The following is a 17,449-nucleotide window of genomic DNA, read 5'->3' as shown; positions in this document are numbered from 1 at the left end:
CAATTGGGATATAAACCAATTTGATGTGAAGAATGCTTTCCTCAATGGTGAGTTAGAAGAAGAAGTCTACATGGAAATTCCGCCTGGTTTTGATTCTGTGAAGGGAGAAAATACAGTTTGTAAATTAAAAAAGGCCTTGTATGGATTGAAGCAGTCACCTCGTGCCTGGTTTGGAAAGTTTACTAAGGTTATGATGACCTTAGGATATAAACAAAGTCAAGGAGATCACACTCTTTTTTTCAAGCACTCCCAAAATGGGAAGCTTACTGTGCTCCTTGTATATGTTGATGATATTATTATCACATGTGATGATTTTGTGGAGAGACAGATTCTGCAAACACGGCTTGCCTCTGAGTTTGAAGTCAAAGACCTTGGGAAACTGAGATATTTCCTAGTGATAGAAGTAGCTCATTCGAGCAAAGGAATCTTTATCAGCCAGAGGAAATATGTTCTTGATCTTCTCAAAGAAGCAGGAAAGCTCGGGTGTAAACCCTCTAATACTCCTATTAAGCAGAATCACAAGATGGGCTATGAAGAAGAGAGTCCTCCAGTTGATAAAGGACAATATCAACGGCTAGTTGGGAAATTGATATATTTGGCCCATACTAGACCAGACTTAGCTTATGCTGTTAGTGTTGTCAGTCAGTTTATGCACGATCCAAAGGAGAAACATATGCAGGCAGTAGAGAGAATTCTTCAGTATCTGAAAGGTACTCCTGGTAAAGGGTTGTTATTCCGACGTGATGACAATCTATCTTTAGAAGTCTACACAGATGCTGATTATGCTGGATCCGTGACTGACCGTCGTTCTACCACTGGTTATTGCATGTTTCTTTGTGGTAACTTGGTGACATGGAGAAGTAAGAAACAAGATGTGGTCGTCAGATCAAGTACAGATGCTGAATTTCGAGCTATGGCTCAAGGAATTTGTGAGTTACTGTGGCTGAAAATTGTACTTGATGATCTAAAAATAAAATGTGAGGGACCTATGAAGCTGCTATGTGATAATAAGTCCGCTATTTGTATAGCTCATAATCCAGTTCAACATGATCGGACTAAACATATTGAGGTCGACCGCCATTTCATCAAAGAGAAACTTGATAGCGGGTTGATTACCACTCCATACATTCCCACTGGGCGTCAATTAGCTGATCTATTGACAAATGGGCTTCCTTCAGATAGATTTTAAGAACTTGCTAGCAAGCTGGGAATGATAAATATCTATTTCTCAACTTGAGGGGGAGTGCTGTAAATAGTAATTATGTAGTCATTTATTAGTAATTATGTAGTCATTTATTGCTGTTGTAAATAGTAATTATGTAGTCATTTATTAGTAATTATGTAGTCATTTATTTGTATTTATTTAGTCCGTTACTTGTATATTGGGCCAAGCCCATTAGGTCAAAATTAGGTCAAGAAGTCTCTATAAATAGAGACCCCTATGTACAGATTCAAATACGATTTAATAATATTTCAAATACCCTTTTATTTCAATTGCTGGTGAAATGTGTATATAAATGCTCTATCCTCAAGCGAACTATATTAAATTGTGGCAGCTTGGTTGATAGGAAGGAAAATTGAGAGACTGGAAAAGAAAGGATTTTGTTTCCATTTTTATATGGTTTTTTTGGGAAGAATTTAAATACCCGCACTTGGAACTAATTTTATAATCTGCTCAGACAATCGAAGTTTGTGAGAATCGTGAGAAACCTCATGGAGACAATTAGATTGGGATAACTCAATAAATATAAGAGAAAAATATTTATCGTCAGACCCACACTTTCATATTTTTTTGTTCACTTTCTCTTCTCTTTTGTCTATCTCTTAACTTTTCATCCTTTATCCTTTAGATGATACACACATTTTCCTGTATATAAGCGCGCTCTCTCTCTCAAGCGTTTCTGCGCTCAAATTCATTTTCCTTTTCCTTCTTATTACTCCTTAATATACAGTTTGTGTGCAAAATCCGAATTCGCTTCACAAGCGAGAAAAATGGGTAGTGATAATCGTCCTTTACACATATTCTTCTTCCCCTTCTTGGCTCATGGCCATATTATTCCAATAGTTGACATGGCCAAAGCATTTGCTGCAAAAGGGGTTAAGGCCACCATAGTCACCACCCCACTCAACGCACCTCTCATCTCCAAAGCCATAGGAAAAGCCAAAACTTATAGCAATGGGATCCATATCCAAACCATCAAGTTCCCCTCTGAAAAGCTTGGTTTACCTGAACGATGTGAAAATGCTGATTCAGTCCCTTCACCACATTTGTCTCCTACCTTCTTTAAGGCCACTAGGGTCCTACAAGAGCCCCTTGAGAAACTGTTACTTGAGCAGCACCCGGATTGTCTTGTTGCTGATTTGATGTTTTCATGGACAACTGATTCTGCTGCCAAATTCGAAATTCCTAGGATCGTGTTCCATGGGATTAGTTTCTTCGCTTTGTGTGCTATTGAGTGCATGCGACTCTACATGCCTTACAATAAAGTTTGTTCTGATTCAGAGTCCTTTGTCATTCCTAATCTTCCAGGTGAGATTAAAATGACAAGGAATCAACTGCCAGATTTCCTAGTGGTTCATGAGAGCATAAACATGACCAGTTTCTTTGAAGAAAGCCGCGAATCAGAGGCCAGAAGTTATGGGGTTATTGTTAACAGCTTCTATGAACTTGAGCAAGTCTATGCAGATTATTACAGGAATGTACTTGGAAGAAAAGCGTGGCATATAGGCCCGTTGTCTCTTAGCAACATAGATACAGAAGAAAAAGCACATAGAGGAAAGGAGGCATCTATTGATGAGCATGAGTGGCTGAAGTGGCTTGAAAATAAAAAACCCAATTCAGTTGTTTATGTATGCTTTGGAAGTGTAACAAACTTCCCCGATTCTCAACTTAGAGAAATTGCTATGGGTCTCGAGGCTTCAGGGCAACAGTTCATATGGGTCGTGAGAAAAAGCAAAGAAGATGAAAAGGAATGGCTACTCGAAGGATTTGAGAAAAGAATGGAAGGGAAGGGACTGATTATAAGAGGTTGGGCACCTCAAGTGTTGGTTCTTGAACATGAAGCTGTAGGAGCGTTTGTGACTCATTGTGGATGGAATTCAACTTTGGAAGCTGTAACTGCTGGGGTACCAATGGTCACATTTCCTGTTGCTGCAGAGCAATTTTTCAATGAGAAGTTGGTGACTGAAGTCCTTAAAATTGGAGTACCTGTTGGTGTTAAAAAATGGGTTAGATTGGTGGGGGATAGCACTAAATGGGAGGAAGTAGAGAAGGCTGTGAAGAGGATAATGACTGGGGAAGAAGCAGTGGAAATGAGGAACAAAGTGAAGGTGCTCTCAGGACTGGCTAGGCAAGCTGTAGCAGAAGGAGGATCATCTTACTCAGATTTAAGTGCTTTAATTGAGGAGTTGGGCTCGCTCAGGCACTGATATATCCATAAAAATACTCTGCATATGTATGTTACGTGCTCTCCTTCCAAAATGTGTCATTTATGCTTATGTTGCGTGTGTTGTTGTTATGTTATGTTATCTGTGTACTAGTTGACATTCAATTCCGTATGTTGCATATATGTTATCTGGCAAAATAATTAATTAATTGTAATTTAATTAAAAAATTACGAATTTATTACTGTTTTGAAATTATTTACACATGTATTGCAGTGTGTCACGCCCTGATTAGGCGTGACTACTCACGCCTAAATTAGGCGTAACCCACAAGACACTCACGCCTAAATTAGGCGTGACTAATTTGAACTTGGGAAATGATCACTCACGCCTCTCTTAGGCGTAATTCAAAAGGAAATTACGCCTTAGTTGGACGTGACATGGGGACAGGAAAGATGAGAATGAGATAACGATGATTTATTGACCATTTTCCCCCTTAAAAAACTCCTTTGTTTTCATGTAAAAAAGGATCGTTTCTCCTTCATCTTCTTCATCTCTTTTTTTTTTTTTTTTTTTTTTGGTAATAGCTAAGGGTAGATAAACTAATGTAGACGAGGAACGATCGATTCGCCAATCAAACAAAGGACGACTGAAACGATGACTCGCCCATTTGGTTTTGTGTTGCCTCATTGTTCACGCGATGGCAGAGACACTTTGAACAGTCTCTTCGTCTCTGTTTTTAGTGTTCTATTTTTCTTTTTCCGTTTTTCCTTTTTCTTTTGGTTCCACTACTTGTCGCAGGTAAAATACTCTTATGAAGTTGTTCTGCAGGACGAGTTTAGTGACACAATGAAGTGCTTTGTGAAAGGGTGCAGATTTTAAACAACACACCACTGGGTTCCGTGCCAAATGCCCTCAATTTGAAGTTGTTGGATAGTATGAGGAACACTCTGGCAACAAAGATCACGAGCTCAACGTGTTTGACAATTGGTACTGATATATTGCAGCAGAATGGGGTGACAGACTTGAGCAAGTGGAACTGTTTATGGATCATAGATTAGTGGTTTGGGGTTTCTTATACAGATCGTGAGGTTGTAATATCTTCAATCTCTCCACTCGGCACTCTGAAAAGGGTTTCTCTTCTTTCAAGTTTACACACACCCTCTTGAAGAACAAGAGAAAAAAACGAAAAATGGGTACAGATAATGAGATTAAAAGAAATTAAATCAACAACCATGGGTTAAGAACGTTAGAAGGAAAATGAGTCAAAAACTCGTCGATTCAATAATAAAGAGAGAGAAAACGAAATTAGGCTGTCTGACTCACGCCCATTTTAGGCGTGAGTGATCAGGGAGTCACGTCTAATTTGAGCGTGAATGAGTGCAATAGATTCGTAAATAGATTCAAAACTTCAACTTATTCATAATTATTTATTAAAAATGTAATATTTTAATTTTTTTGCCTATGTTATCTATGTATGGGTTAACATTCAATTCTATATAATGTTGTAGACTTTAATGTTATTTTATACAAGGACTTGTGAATTTCCTGACTCCTAGGAGACATTTTGCATTTTCTCATGTTGCAAATACAAAATATATTGCAGGGGAATAGTTTCTTCTGCAATAAAAGAAACTAATTCCGCTTTTATAAATCATGCTCATCAATAGATGAGTATCTCTGTTGAATATGATATAATTGAATATGTCACAAATCACAAAATTACAAAAAAATGAAAACCACGAATAATCTTTCATTTGAATTAATCCACGATTACCGTAACATTTCTACTTTGTTATTGAAATTTGAAACGAATCAACTTATCTCTTTCTCCTTATCTTGTTTTTCACCTTGAAGTGGAGAAACGATCTATGTTCTTTCTATGTTACGCTCAACAACAAGCCTACCTAGCTCCATAACATAAGGCAGTGGGGGAGAGAGAGAAAGGGGTAAAAGAATTTATTTTATATTGTAAATCTCCACCATTGGATGAGATTGTAATCTAACGATATTGAAAGGGGTAGATAAAGATAGACAAAATAAGAGTAGGAAGAATAACCTATCCTTTTAGATTAATATATATTTATTGTATTGAATTGTACCAATTATTTTGTTAATAAAATTTTATAAGCTTGGAGTTTAGGAACTCATATTCATAAGCTTGATGAAGGCTTTGAACAGGAGGTTGCATCTTTTGTAGGATTTGAGTACCACCCAAAGCATGATATACATCACTATCTAAAGCACTAGCATCCTTGGCAAGAAAGCTATCATCTTTAATTGTTATATTTTCATCATTGTTGTTGTCATCTTATCCATTATCCAAGTAGAGTTATCTTCATCTTCATCAAATGTGGTCATTCTATTAACTATTGGAGGAGCAAATGATAATGCAACATATGGTGAATTGAGAGCTAGTGACCAAATAGGTGATGCAAAATCTTTTGCTTCACAAATATCCTCATATAACTCTAAAAAATATTTTTGTTAACTATTCAAAGATTACATCCATTCCCATGTGCATCTCATAGACCAATGTATTCATCATTATAATAGGATCTAGGTGTCAATTGGAAAATAAACTGGTTACCTTGATGCAATTCTTCAATCGTTATGATGCGTTTAATTTGTGTTGACATTTTCTCGCCCCTAAAAATGATCCCACCTCCGACCTTTGAATTTCTTACTGTTATAGTTAGAGCTGGCAAAATGGGCTGAGCCCGCCGAGCCGGCCCGCCCCGCCCGCCAAACGGGGCGGGGCAGGCTGAGTTTTCTAAAATCGCTGCCCGTCAAGCCCGCCCCGCCAGCCCGCCCGGGCTGATTTTTTATTTTTAATTTTTAATTTTTAGTGTAAAATGTGACGGGCTTGGCCGCCCTGCCCGCCCAAACGGGGCGGGGCGGGCTGAGATATGTAGCCCACCTTCAATGGCGGGGCGGGCCAGGCCGCTTTTTGGCGGGCTGGGGCGGGGCGGGGCGGGCAACCCGCTTTGCCACCTCTAGTTATAGTAGACAATCACACAAGCAAAATTTGAATTTGAACTCATTTTTTAATATGGGTTTTATGTTTGTTACGTTACATAATGTAACATAATTTTTCTACACACATAATTTTATGTGGGTTTCATTCCTTAATTTTTCTCTCCTTTCTTTTCTCTCCTCTCTCTTCTCTCTTCTCAATTGTGTGTATAAAAGTTATGTTACATCATGTAATATAACAAACATAAAATTCTTTTAATATATATAGAAAAGAGAATTACTTTTCTTATGTTACATAAAAAAATTATTATCTCTTACACTCACATTTTTCAAATAGACTCCACAAGATTTTTTTCTTTCTCATCTTCAACTTTTTTCTCTCTCTTAACTATTGTTTGAGTATGAGATAATACTTCTCTTATGCAAGAGAAGTATTACCCTATAGAAAAATAACAAAATAGAAAAGTTTGAAGAAAAGAGAGTATATGCAGAAAGAGAAATGGAAAAAGGTTATGGAAAATGTTTAAAGGAGAGAGGCTTATATAAGAGAAAGAGGAAGTGATAATTGAAATGTACGGTGTAGATTGCGACAGGTGGATGCATCTAGTTAGTTGCACATATGTTTTGACACATATTCGGGGCAAATGCACAATTAGTTGCATTAGTTTGGTAAATACTTTGCAAATGAGATTAATTCTGTAATCATTTATAAAAATTACAATGTTTAATTTTTTTAGCCACACAAATAATTAAGCTGCGAGATAATTTTGTATATAGTTACTTATTTTTTTTTTTTTGGAGTTACACAACCCTAATTATCTATTTGAGACGAGTTGGCTCCCTCCGGTATCCCCACGAGCTTCGACTCTTTGAGCCGGCTATGGGACTAATCCGGAGTGCGGAGGAACAATGATGGCTAAAGGTTCAGCCCCCACCCCAAGAATGCATTCAGCGGGAATCGAACACATATCCAATCCCACTAACTCAGCGTCAAATTACCAACTGAGCTACACCCATTGGGTTATATAGTTACTTATTTGATGGGTAGTACAGAGCTAAATAATTTACGATATAAATTAAAATAATAATGATATAAGGTTATTAATTTTCACCCTTCTTATATCTTAAAACAAATCTAATTTAGTGACTAACTAAATTTAATTTCATAAAATAAAAATAATCTAAAATCATAATTTGAAACGTATATCCAAACACACAATTTATAATATATCTGACCACTCATTTATTATCCTTCAACACAAAAGCGTCAACGACTTCTACGCATACAATGACACGCTATATATTCCAAATCAGGAGAGAAAATGCACAACTCCCGGCCCATTGGTCTCGAGAAAGAAAAAAAGTAGAAAGAGAAAAAGGAGAGAAGAGAAGAGAGGAAAAAAAAAAAAAGAGACCAGCCCAATTCCCCAAATCAGTGTATGCATGTGCATCAGTGACTGCTCCGAGAACACCTTCAGTGCTACATGGGTACACTCACATTTTGGTACATCTTTCATTTATAATATAATATGTATTTTATTTTTTTATTAAATTAATTTTTTTTATCTGATTTTAAAATAAATTATTTATTAATAATTTGAAAAAAATAAAATACATATCATATTATAAATGAAATTTTTTACTGCTCCTCCTCGCAATCGCAATGTCGAAAATTTCATTAGTTCTATGGATGCACCAAAAATTTGATGCATCTTTCACTCATAATGTGACAGGTATTTTATTTTTTATCAAATTATTTTCTTATCTAATTTTAAAATAAATTATGTATTAATGATTTGATAAAAATAAGACAGTGATTAAAAAAAAATTATTTATTCATATGGGGTAGTGGGGTCTTGAGCTAAGCCTTAGCTAAGCCTTGAAAATCTTAATGACATAATGCTTTTCAAATTCTCCTACTGCAATAATTCTTGCTAAGAAGAATGGCCATGTGGTAGCAATTCCACCGAAGGTAACGTGCACTAAAAATATTCTCCGCGAAGTCTCTGAGGAAATTACAACACTCGTGACTAGAAATTTGCAGGTGAGCGCTCCTTGCGGTATATCACTTTATTAAAACGGGTTTTCATTTTCGCTCAAGTACTATTTAGTAATAGATTTAAGTGAAATATAATTGAGTTGTTAAAAACGTAATCTAGAATACAGATGAGAATAACGAATCAGATTTCCCTTCGAAGTATAATCATTACCACAGATTCCATTCCTTTTATTAATTATAAATTCTTAACCTTCTCATGCCATAGGCATTAGGCTAGTGTCCCTCTCTCCTTCCATCTCTTTTCCTTCTTATTACTTACTAAGTTCCAGTTTGGGGGGCAAAACTCTATAAGTTTGTTTGTTCAGTTTTAGTGAAAAAAGATGGGTGATGAATATCACAGTTTACACATATTCTTCTTCCCTTTCTTGGCTGATGGCCATATAATACCAACCGTTGACATGGCCAAATTATTTGCTTCAAAGGGTGTCAAGGCCACCATAATCACCACTCCCCTCAACGCATCTTTCATCTCCAAAGTCATTGGAAAATCCAAAACCATTAGCAACGGGATTCATATCCAAACCATTGAGTTCCCCTGTGCAGAGGCTGGTTTACCTAAAGGGTGCGAAAATATTGACTCAATCCCTTCGCCAGATTTACTTCATTCCTTCTATGTGGCTACTAGATTGCTACAAGAGCCCCTCGAGCAAATATTGCTTCAGCAGCATCCAAATTGTGTTGTTGCTGATATGTTTTTCCTGTGGGCAACTGATTCTGCTGCCAAATTTGGAATTCCTAGGCTTGTGTTCCACGAGACTAGTTTCTTCTCCTTGTGTGCTATGGCATGTATGAGACTTTACGAGCCTTACAATAATGTTTCTTCTGATTCATAATCATTTGTCCTTACTAATCTTCCGGGTAAGATTAAAATGACAAGATTGCAGATGCCACCTTTTGAAATGAATCCCGAGAGGACAGGCTTCACCAGATTGTTGGAGGAAATGAAGGAGTCAGAGATGAGGTGCTATGGGGTGGTTGTTAACAGCTTCTATGAACTTGAGGAGGTATATGCAGATCATTACAGGAAGGTGCTTGGAAGAAAAACATGGCATATTGGTCCACTGTCTTTTAGCAACACAGATATTGAAGAAAAAACACATAGAGGAAAAGAGGTATCTATCAATGCACATGAGTGCCTAAAATGGCTTGACATGAAGGAACCCAGTTCAGTTGTTTACCTGTGCTTTGGAAGTCTGGTAAAATTTCCTGATTCTCAACTCAGAGACATTGCTACGGGTCTTGAGGCTTCAGGTCAACAATTCATATGGGTCGTGAGGAAAAGCAAAAAAGATGGAGAAGAGAGAGAGGAATGGCTACCTGAAGGATTTGAGAAGAGAATGGAAGGGAAGGGACTAATTATAAGAGGATGGGCACCTCAAGTGTTAATTCTTGACCATGAAGCAATTGGAGCGTTTGTGACTCATTGTGGATGGAATTCAACTTTGGAAGGAGTGAGTGCTGGGGTACCAATGGTCACTTGGCCCGTGGGTGCAGAATTTTACAATGAGAAGTTGGTGACTGAGGTACTTAAAATTGGTGTACCTGTTGGAGCAAAAAAATGGGTCAGATTGGTGGGGGATACTATTAAATGGGAGGCAGTGGAGAAGTCTGTGAAGAGGATAATGGAAGGGGAGGAAGCAGAGGAACTGAGGAACAAAGCGAAATTGCTTTCACAGCTAGCTAGGCGGGCTGTGGAAGAAGGAGGATCATCTAACTCAGATTTGAATGCTTTAATTGAGGAGTTGGGCTCGCTCAGGCACTGATATATCCATAAAAATACTCTGCATTTATGTGCTCTACCTCCAATATGTCCAATTGATGTGGAGTATATCCTCATGTATGCAGTGAGGTATAGCACAAATCAGATATAATTATTCTCTATCATCGTATGATAAAATTTTCCATATATATATATATTTATAGGGGCAGGATATTCTTATATTAATGTAAGAGTTAGAAATCTTACATACAATCTTGATCATTGATTCACTTGTATCCAATGGCTCATATTATTAAAAAATTAGAGTCTTTGGATATAAGTGGGATCAATGGTCAAGATTGAGAGTGTAACTTAACACTGGTGTACAATGATCCTGACCTATATATATATATATATATATATATATATATATATATATATATATATATATAGGTAAAATCATTTCTGCAACCGCTTTATGTACAGCAACGATAGGTGTATGATTATTGATGAGTCTCTAATTTAATATGTATTAAGGGTCAATATGAGCATGAAATTGATTTAAAAGTTATGAAAATTATAATTAAATTGTTATTTTATTCTCAATAATATTCTCATAAGATTTTTGATATTTTACAGTAAATTCAGCTCAATAAAGAGATAAATTGGAGAGATCAAGTAGATTGCTTTAGATTTCTGAATCATTAAGATCTTATCAAATCTTCATTGAATATTTTTAAGAAAATTTTTCCATTAATTAAGAAGGAAAAGATTTGAAGTATTGAATCGAATATATGTTTAGAGATTATAGCGAAGATTCCATTGAAGATATGATGGAAAATTAAAAGATATGATTTTCATCCCTATAAAAAGGCATCTTTTGGAAACACAAAGATAATTCGATAGAGGCAACAATATTCAGAGGAGGAGACTCACGCTGGAGATCAGGATTCCGACGGAGTTGAAGATTGAAGACCATTGATCTTTCTTCTTCATCTTTTTCTTTTCTTTCTTTATTATGAATTCTTTTTACTATTTTGATTTGTTAAAGTCAGATATGTCTGGCTAGTTTTCTTTTTGTAGTTGGGATCACGGACCTAATGTGAATCCTTTATATTTTCTATATTATTTTTATAATTTAATTAGTTTAGTTAGTTTTATTCTACCTGTGTTGATAATGAGGTTTTGCATACCTATTCGTTAGGTTTGTTTGATAACTTAGATATATTTTCAAGTATTTCAAACCTCATCAAGATTTTCTCCATCTGAGATGAATTATATCACTATATCTATTAACTCGGATATGCATCTCGAGTACTATGTATTTGACCTGGCTGGGGTCAAAATATATTGTACGGATTCCGCATTTTTCATTGTCATGTATTCTTTTCCATGACGCTTTTAATATTTTAACTTAGTGTGATGCCAAGTTACTATCGATGAAGGTAAATATTGTTTCCTTCAATCATAACCTAGGTCTTACTATCAGGTTTTTATCCAAGGTAAAGGCAATATTTCAACTTGATCAGAGTCAGCATGACAAATCACACTTGTATCTCGAATTTACATATATATGTTGATGCATTATAATCATATAAGGACAAATTTTGAAACGAAAAATTCCTCATTTATTGATATCAAAAATACAAATTACATGAACTTGTCGATATAGTCGACTCTATACAACCTATATAAAGCAAAACTAATTCGCCTAGAAATTGAAAGAATATTAAAAATAGTCAACCCATGGAACTTAGATTTAACTGTAATACATTTTCAGTTTATCCGCGTTCCATGTTCTTTTGATAGGCTTTACTTCTATTGTTTCGAAGACATAAGCCCCTCTTCCGAGTTTCTCTTTAACCCGGTAAGGGCTTTCCCAGTTTGCAATCACCTTTCCATCTCTAGAATTCTTGTTGCCAATGTCTGTTCTTCTAAGTACCAGGTCATCTTTTTCAAATGTCCTTGACCTTACTTTTCTATTATATCTGGCTGCTACAAATTGCTTGGTTTCCATATCTCGGCAATGTGTCGTGACTCTGACATCGTCTATAAGGTCTAGCTCGGCTGCAAGAACTTTATTATTTTCTTCTTCTTTCTGTTTGATATTGTTCATTCTCTTCCAAGAAAGTTCTCCTATCTCAACCGGTATCATAGCCTCACATCCATAAGTAAGTCTGAATAGAGTTTCTCCGGTTGCTATTTGGAGACTTGTTCTGTACCACCATAAAACAAAGTATAGCTGATGAACCCAGCTATTCTTAGCATCTTCCATTCATTTTCTCAATTCATCCACAATTACTTTGTTTGCAGCTTCAGCTTGCCCATTTGATTGGGGATGTTCTACAGATGCAAAATGGTGATGAATCTTTAAGTCCACCATTAATTCTTGGAACATCTTATCAGTGAATTGGGTTCCATTATCGGTCACTATCTCGACTAGTATTTCAAACCTGGAAACAATATTTCTTTCAAAGAATCTTTGAACTCCAGCCAAGGTTATAGTAATGTCGGGTTCAGCTTTTATCCACTTTGTGAAGTAATCAACAACTACAATTATCCATTTCAGTGTCCTTCAGCAATCTTGAATGGTCCCAGCCATGGTAGTTAAAATTGGGATTTTACCTAAAATCGGAAAAAGGATAAAAAATCGTAAAAGAATTTGGAATTTTGATGAAATCAGTTTTGATTAAAAAAAATCGTAAAATCGCAGATTTAAATCGAGATTTTAACTACCAACTCCCAGCAAATCCATTCCCCATTTGTAAAAGATCCATGGAGCCGATATATATTTCAATTCTTCTGGAGGTGAAAATATCTGCCTAGCATGTTTCTAGCAGTTGCTGCATTTTTTCACATGATCTTTTGCATCACCTTCCATGGTGGGCCAATAATACCACTCTTTTCTGGCTAGGGCTTTAGCTCCCATATGTTGGCCATTAATTCCTTCATGTATCTCGGCCAAAACATACTCAGCTTCTTCTGAGTTCAAGCACTTCAGCATTGGGGAGTGCAACCCCTTTATATATAGTTGGTCCTTCAAGATGGCGTATAGTGCCGCATCTCGGATCAATTTTTTAGATTCCATTGAATTTTTTGGCAGTGTTCCTCTTTCAAGGTAGGTAATAATTGGCTGACTCCAATCTTCTGCCGATGTAATTACCATCATGCAACTCTGCTATGCTCTGTTGAACCACGATTTTGTGGTTACCCGGGTTCTTAGTACTTGCCAATCTGGACAAGATGTCGGCTCTGATGTTCTCTACTCGAGGAATATGGGTGATTACCACTTTCTCAAATTCAGTCATAATCTCTTTGACTCTGTTCAAATATTTCATCAGCAGAGGACCTTTGACTTGATATTTGCCATCAATTTGTGAAGTGACAGGTTGAGAATCACTAAAAACTTTCACTTTTTTAGCCCCATGTTCTCTTACCTGCATCAGTCTAGTTATCAGGGCCTAATAATCTGCTTGATTGTTTGAAGTTAGAAAATTCAAATGTAGGGAGTGCTCTATTGAAACACCCTATAAGCTTTCAACTATTATCCCAACTCCACTCCCTTTGTTGTTTGATGAACCATCGACATAGACATTCCAGAAGTAATTTTTCTCTGTGATTCCTGCATCTGTCGGGGTGAGCTCCATTACGAACTCGACCAAAGCTTGAGATTTAATGGCATGCCGAGTTTCATATGTTATGTCATATTCAAAGAGCTCTATTGCCCAATTAGTCATCCTTCCAGCCATATTCGGCTAATGGAGCACTTGCCATATTGGTTGGTTAGTTCTGACCATTATTTGATGTCCCTACAAATATGGCCTTAATCTTCTTGCCGTGGTGAGTAAGGCAAATGCCACCTTTTCTAGCTTTTGATATCTCAGTTCAGGACCCTTAAAATCCTTGCTAACAAAATATATTGGCTTGTGGCCTTTATTTGTTTCTTTCACCAACATGGCGCTTATAGGTTCTTCTTCTCCAACAACCAGATATAAGATTAGGATTTCTCTTGGTTCTGGCTTCGACAACACTGGTGGTGATGCCAAACGTTTCTTTATTTTTTTGAACGTGGATTCACAATCCGAGTTTCATCCATGCTCAGCTTCTTTCTTCAATAATTTGAATAATGGGAGGGCATTTTCAGCTGACTTTGGTAAGAATCTGGTTAATGCGACTAACCTACCCGTCAGTTGTTGAACTTTTTTCTTGCTTTTGGGGGTCTTCATGTCTAACACAGCTCCGAACTTATCTGGATTCGCTTCAACTCCTCTGAGGGATAACATAAAACCAAGAATTTTCCAGTCGGGACTCTAAATGCGCATTTAACCGAGTTTAACCGGATGCGATGAGCTTTGAGCTTCTGAAATGTCTTCTCCAAATCTCGTACATGACTTGCCACATCTAATGACTTAACAATCATGTCATCTATGTAGACTTCCACGTTCTTGTCGAATTGTCTTCAAACACTTTATTCATCATTATTTGATAAGTGGCTCCTAAATTTTTGAGCCCAAAAGGCATTACTTTGTAACAATAATTGGCCTTTTCTACAATAAAAGCTGTTTTTTCTTGATCTTCCGGATACATAAGAATTTGATTGTAACCGGAATATGCATCCATGAAGGATAATAACTGGAACCCGGCTAAGTTATCTACCAACTGGTCTATGTTGGACATTGGATACAAGTCCTTTGGACACTCCTTATTGATGTCAGTGTAATCCGTACAAACCCTTCCACTTCCCACCGGGTTTCTTCACAATGACTACATTAGCAAGCCATGTAGTATATTGGATTTCTCTTATGAACCCGACATCGAGCAATTCATTCATATGTTCCTCAAAAACTTGTCTTCTTTAAGGTCTCAGCTTCCTTTTCTTTTGTGCAACTCGTGTTGATCCGGGATAGATTGCCAGCTTGTGACAACAAAATTTGGGATAAATACTTGGGATCTCAGATGATTTTCGCGCGAAGACATCCTTGTTATTCTTCAGAAATTCCACCAACTCGGCTTTAACACCGGAGTTGATGGTCTTACCAATTTTGGAAAATTGACCAGTTCATTCTCAGGATAAGGTCTTCCAGTTCACCATCTAGCTCTGGTCTTGGAATAACAACTTCTTCTCTCATATCCAACTCAACCATATTAACTGGTTTGGTTGAGTGTTGAAAGGTTATTTTCTTCCCGGCTTTATCTCCTGGACGAATTCGGGGTGGACTCAAGTGTCCACCTTTATTTTCTTTGACAACTTTAAAATAATATTGTTGTAATTCTTCTTGATCCCCCTGAATGGTGATGACCTCATTTTTGTTGCTCACAATCTTCAGCTTCTGATGTTTTGTGGAATCCAACATATCCCACTTCAGCATATCCCGACGGGTTGGCTCATTTTTGCCAACCCTACGCCTAATGATCGCAGAAAATGCATTCTAGGCAAGGGGGATATCTGGATCTACAGCAAGTGCAACGTGTCAAGCTGCATCTGCAAGATTAGGGGAGGATCTACAACTCGAATTTGAGGAGCTGGTGTTGAGGCTGTGTCCGAGACGTCCTCGCTTACGTGAACATCATTATAATCAACCTTATTCTCTGGTTGATACTGATTCTGAGGTTGGTCTACTTCTTCCACCATAGGATCCAGTGGAAGATTTAGATGTAGTGGCTGTTGACTGCTACTTCTTGTAAGAACCGCCATTGTATATCGTGATCGTGGGATTAACGAGTTTAACATTCCCCACAGACGACGCCAATGTTCTGTCTTACTGACAGAGATGTCTAACCCAATAGAGCTAGTATGTTATTTTTAGATCTAGGTGCCCTCTCTAAGGTACCTATAGATTAGATGCCATTGAGTCAAGCATATCACTATGCACAGAAGAACAATAAACAACTTTGCTAAAGGTGTGTGTACAGTGACAACATAACATTAAGAGAGAGAGAACATAACGTACTTGTAGACTTTACCTTTTATTTATAAAGTTTATATGTGAGTATTGGATTATGTACCTTCAGTGCTTCTGATAACGGCCCATGCCCATATATTATGCTATCGTATTAGGATTGATATCCTTGATAAATATCTTTTCTTAATTATATCTTATTTATATTTAGATTGTCTCTTGTTGAACTTATCAATATATGAGCCTCATATATGAGTCTATAACAAGACTGAAATAAAGATCTGGGTTATGTAGATACCCGAAAATCCAACATATTTTAAAGACCGAAACAAACAGATCTAGTATTATATGTAAATTAAAAAAACTAGCCTGCGGACCGAATTGGAAAGAATTGATTGGATACCCACTCCATTAAAAAAAACACTATTAACGTTATATGTAAATTAAGTTACATTTTGTTATAAAAAAAAAAAAAAAAATTAAGTTACATTTTTTTTTATAATTTCAATAAATTAAGATTGTAATGTATTTCAATTAAAAAAATAGGTTCTACTTTATTTAATTTGAAATGAACTTATTTGTTTACCAAAAAAAATTAACTTTTTTTTAAAAGAACATGAATAAATATCATTTTCGGTTCTCAGCAAATTTTACGATACCCGCTTTAGTTTCTAACAAATAAAAAGGCTATTCGTGATTCTTAAGAAATTCAAAGTGGACCCATTTTAGTCCTTTTGAGGGACTAACGTAGGTCTTTTTCTAATTTGTGAGGGATCACGATTTCAACTAAATGAGACCATTTTGAATTTCTTAACAATCACAAATAGTCTTTTTATTTGTTAGAGATTAAAGCGATATCATAAAATTTGATGATGATCAAAAATGATATTTATTCAAAGAACATTTAACAATGATTTTCATCCACAGATTGCATTTGACGAAAATGAAGGAACAGCACAAACAGTACAACACAAATAATTGAGTTGCCAAATAATTTTTTTACATTGTTATTTATTTGATGGCTAGTATAGAGCTAAAATATAAGATATAAAATAAAATAATAAAGAGATAAGAGTTTAATTTTTTTTCTCTTCTTATACCTTAAAATAACTCTAATTTAGTGACTAAGTTTAATTTTATAAAAAAGAAAATAACCTGAAATCATAATTTGAGAAGAATACTTTTTTTTGGATAAAAATTTGAAACGTATATCTAAACACAAAATTTATAACATATCTCACCGCTCATTTATTATCCTTCTACACAGAGGGGACAACGAACTTCTACGCATAGAATGACGCAATGGATTTCAACTGTTCATGTGCGGCAGTGACTGCTCCCTCTAGCTATGTCAGTGAGGAAGTACAACACTCGTGACTAGAAATTTGTAGGTGCTCTTTCGGTGGAGAAAACTTTGGTGCAATTGCTGTA

General features: G+C 36.3%; 3 protein-coding genes and 1 non-coding gene across 6 annotated transcripts; 3 read left to right on the top strand and 1 right to left on the bottom strand.

The window, feature by feature from the left end:
* The first annotated feature begins 1,992 nt into the window (after window positions 1-1,992).
* Window positions 1,993-3,514, top strand: LOC133310916 (scopoletin glucosyltransferase-like). The gene has a single exon (XM_061511915.1). The coding sequence runs from the start codon at window positions 1,993-1,995 to the stop codon at window positions 3,427-3,429; it is 1,437 nt and encodes a 478-aa protein (XP_061367899.1). The 3' UTR covers window positions 3,430-3,514.
* A 475-nt stretch (window positions 3,515-3,989) lies between these two features.
* Window positions 3,990-4,122, bottom strand: LOC133310927 (small nucleolar RNA snoR111). The gene has a single exon (XR_009751507.1). It is a non-coding gene; the product is annotated as a small nucleolar RNA snoR111 (small nucleolar RNA).
* Window positions 4,123-8,083: 3,961 nt separating this feature from the next.
* LOC133310906 (UDP-glucose flavonoid 3-O-glucosyltransferase 7-like) lies at window positions 8,084-10,511 on the top strand. Of its 3 annotated transcripts, none has more exons than XM_061511900.1 (2): window positions 8,084-8,404; window positions 9,297-10,511. In XM_061511900.1, exon 2 carries the CDS (start codon window positions 9,304-9,306, stop codon window positions 10,180-10,182), a length of 879 nt encoding a protein of 292 aa, XP_061367884.1. In that variant the 5' UTR covers window positions 8,084-8,404; window positions 9,297-9,303; the 3' UTR covers window positions 10,183-10,511. The 3 variants fall into 3 exon arrangements, with proteins under 3 accessions (XP_061367884.1, XP_061367882.1, XP_061367883.1); XM_061511898.1 differs by having other exon boundaries at window positions 9,283-10,511; XM_061511899.1 differs by having other exon boundaries at window positions 8,085-8,404; window positions 9,304-10,511.
* On the top strand, window positions 8,398-9,272 carry LOC133310907 (probable UDP-glucosyl transferase 73B6). The gene has a single exon (XM_061511901.1). The coding sequence runs from the start codon at window positions 8,740-8,742 to the stop codon at window positions 9,250-9,252; it is 513 nt and encodes a 170-aa protein (XP_061367885.1). The 5' UTR covers window positions 8,398-8,739; the 3' UTR covers window positions 9,253-9,272.
* Window positions 10,512-17,449: the final 6,938 nt, after the last annotated feature.

Source organism: Gastrolobium bilobum, unplaced genomic scaffold (genome assembly GCF_033153095.1).
Source record: "Gastrolobium bilobum isolate Gb01-03AN ecotype WA unplaced genomic scaffold, APGP_CSIRO_Gbil_v1 utg1988, whole genome shotgun sequence".
Lineage (NCBI taxonomy): Eukaryota > Viridiplantae > Streptophyta > Magnoliopsida > Fabales > Fabaceae > Gastrolobium > Gastrolobium bilobum.
The sequence above is the reverse complement of the archived record's forward strand: the minus strand, read 5'-3'. Positions and strand labels throughout refer to the sequence as shown.

Bases quoted from the DNA above. Each gene is read 5' to 3' on its own strand.
- LOC133310916 (XM_061511915.1), top strand. From the start codon at position 1,993: ATGGGTAGTGATAATCGTCCTTTACACATATTCTTCTTCCCCTTCTTG.
- LOC133310907 (XM_061511901.1), top strand. From the start codon at position 8,740: ATGGGTGATGAATATCACAGTTTACACATATTCTTCTTCCCTTTCTTG.
- LOC133310906 (XM_061511898.1), top strand. From the start codon at position 9,289: ATGACAAGATTGCAGATGCCACCTTTTGAAATGAATCCCGAGAGGACA.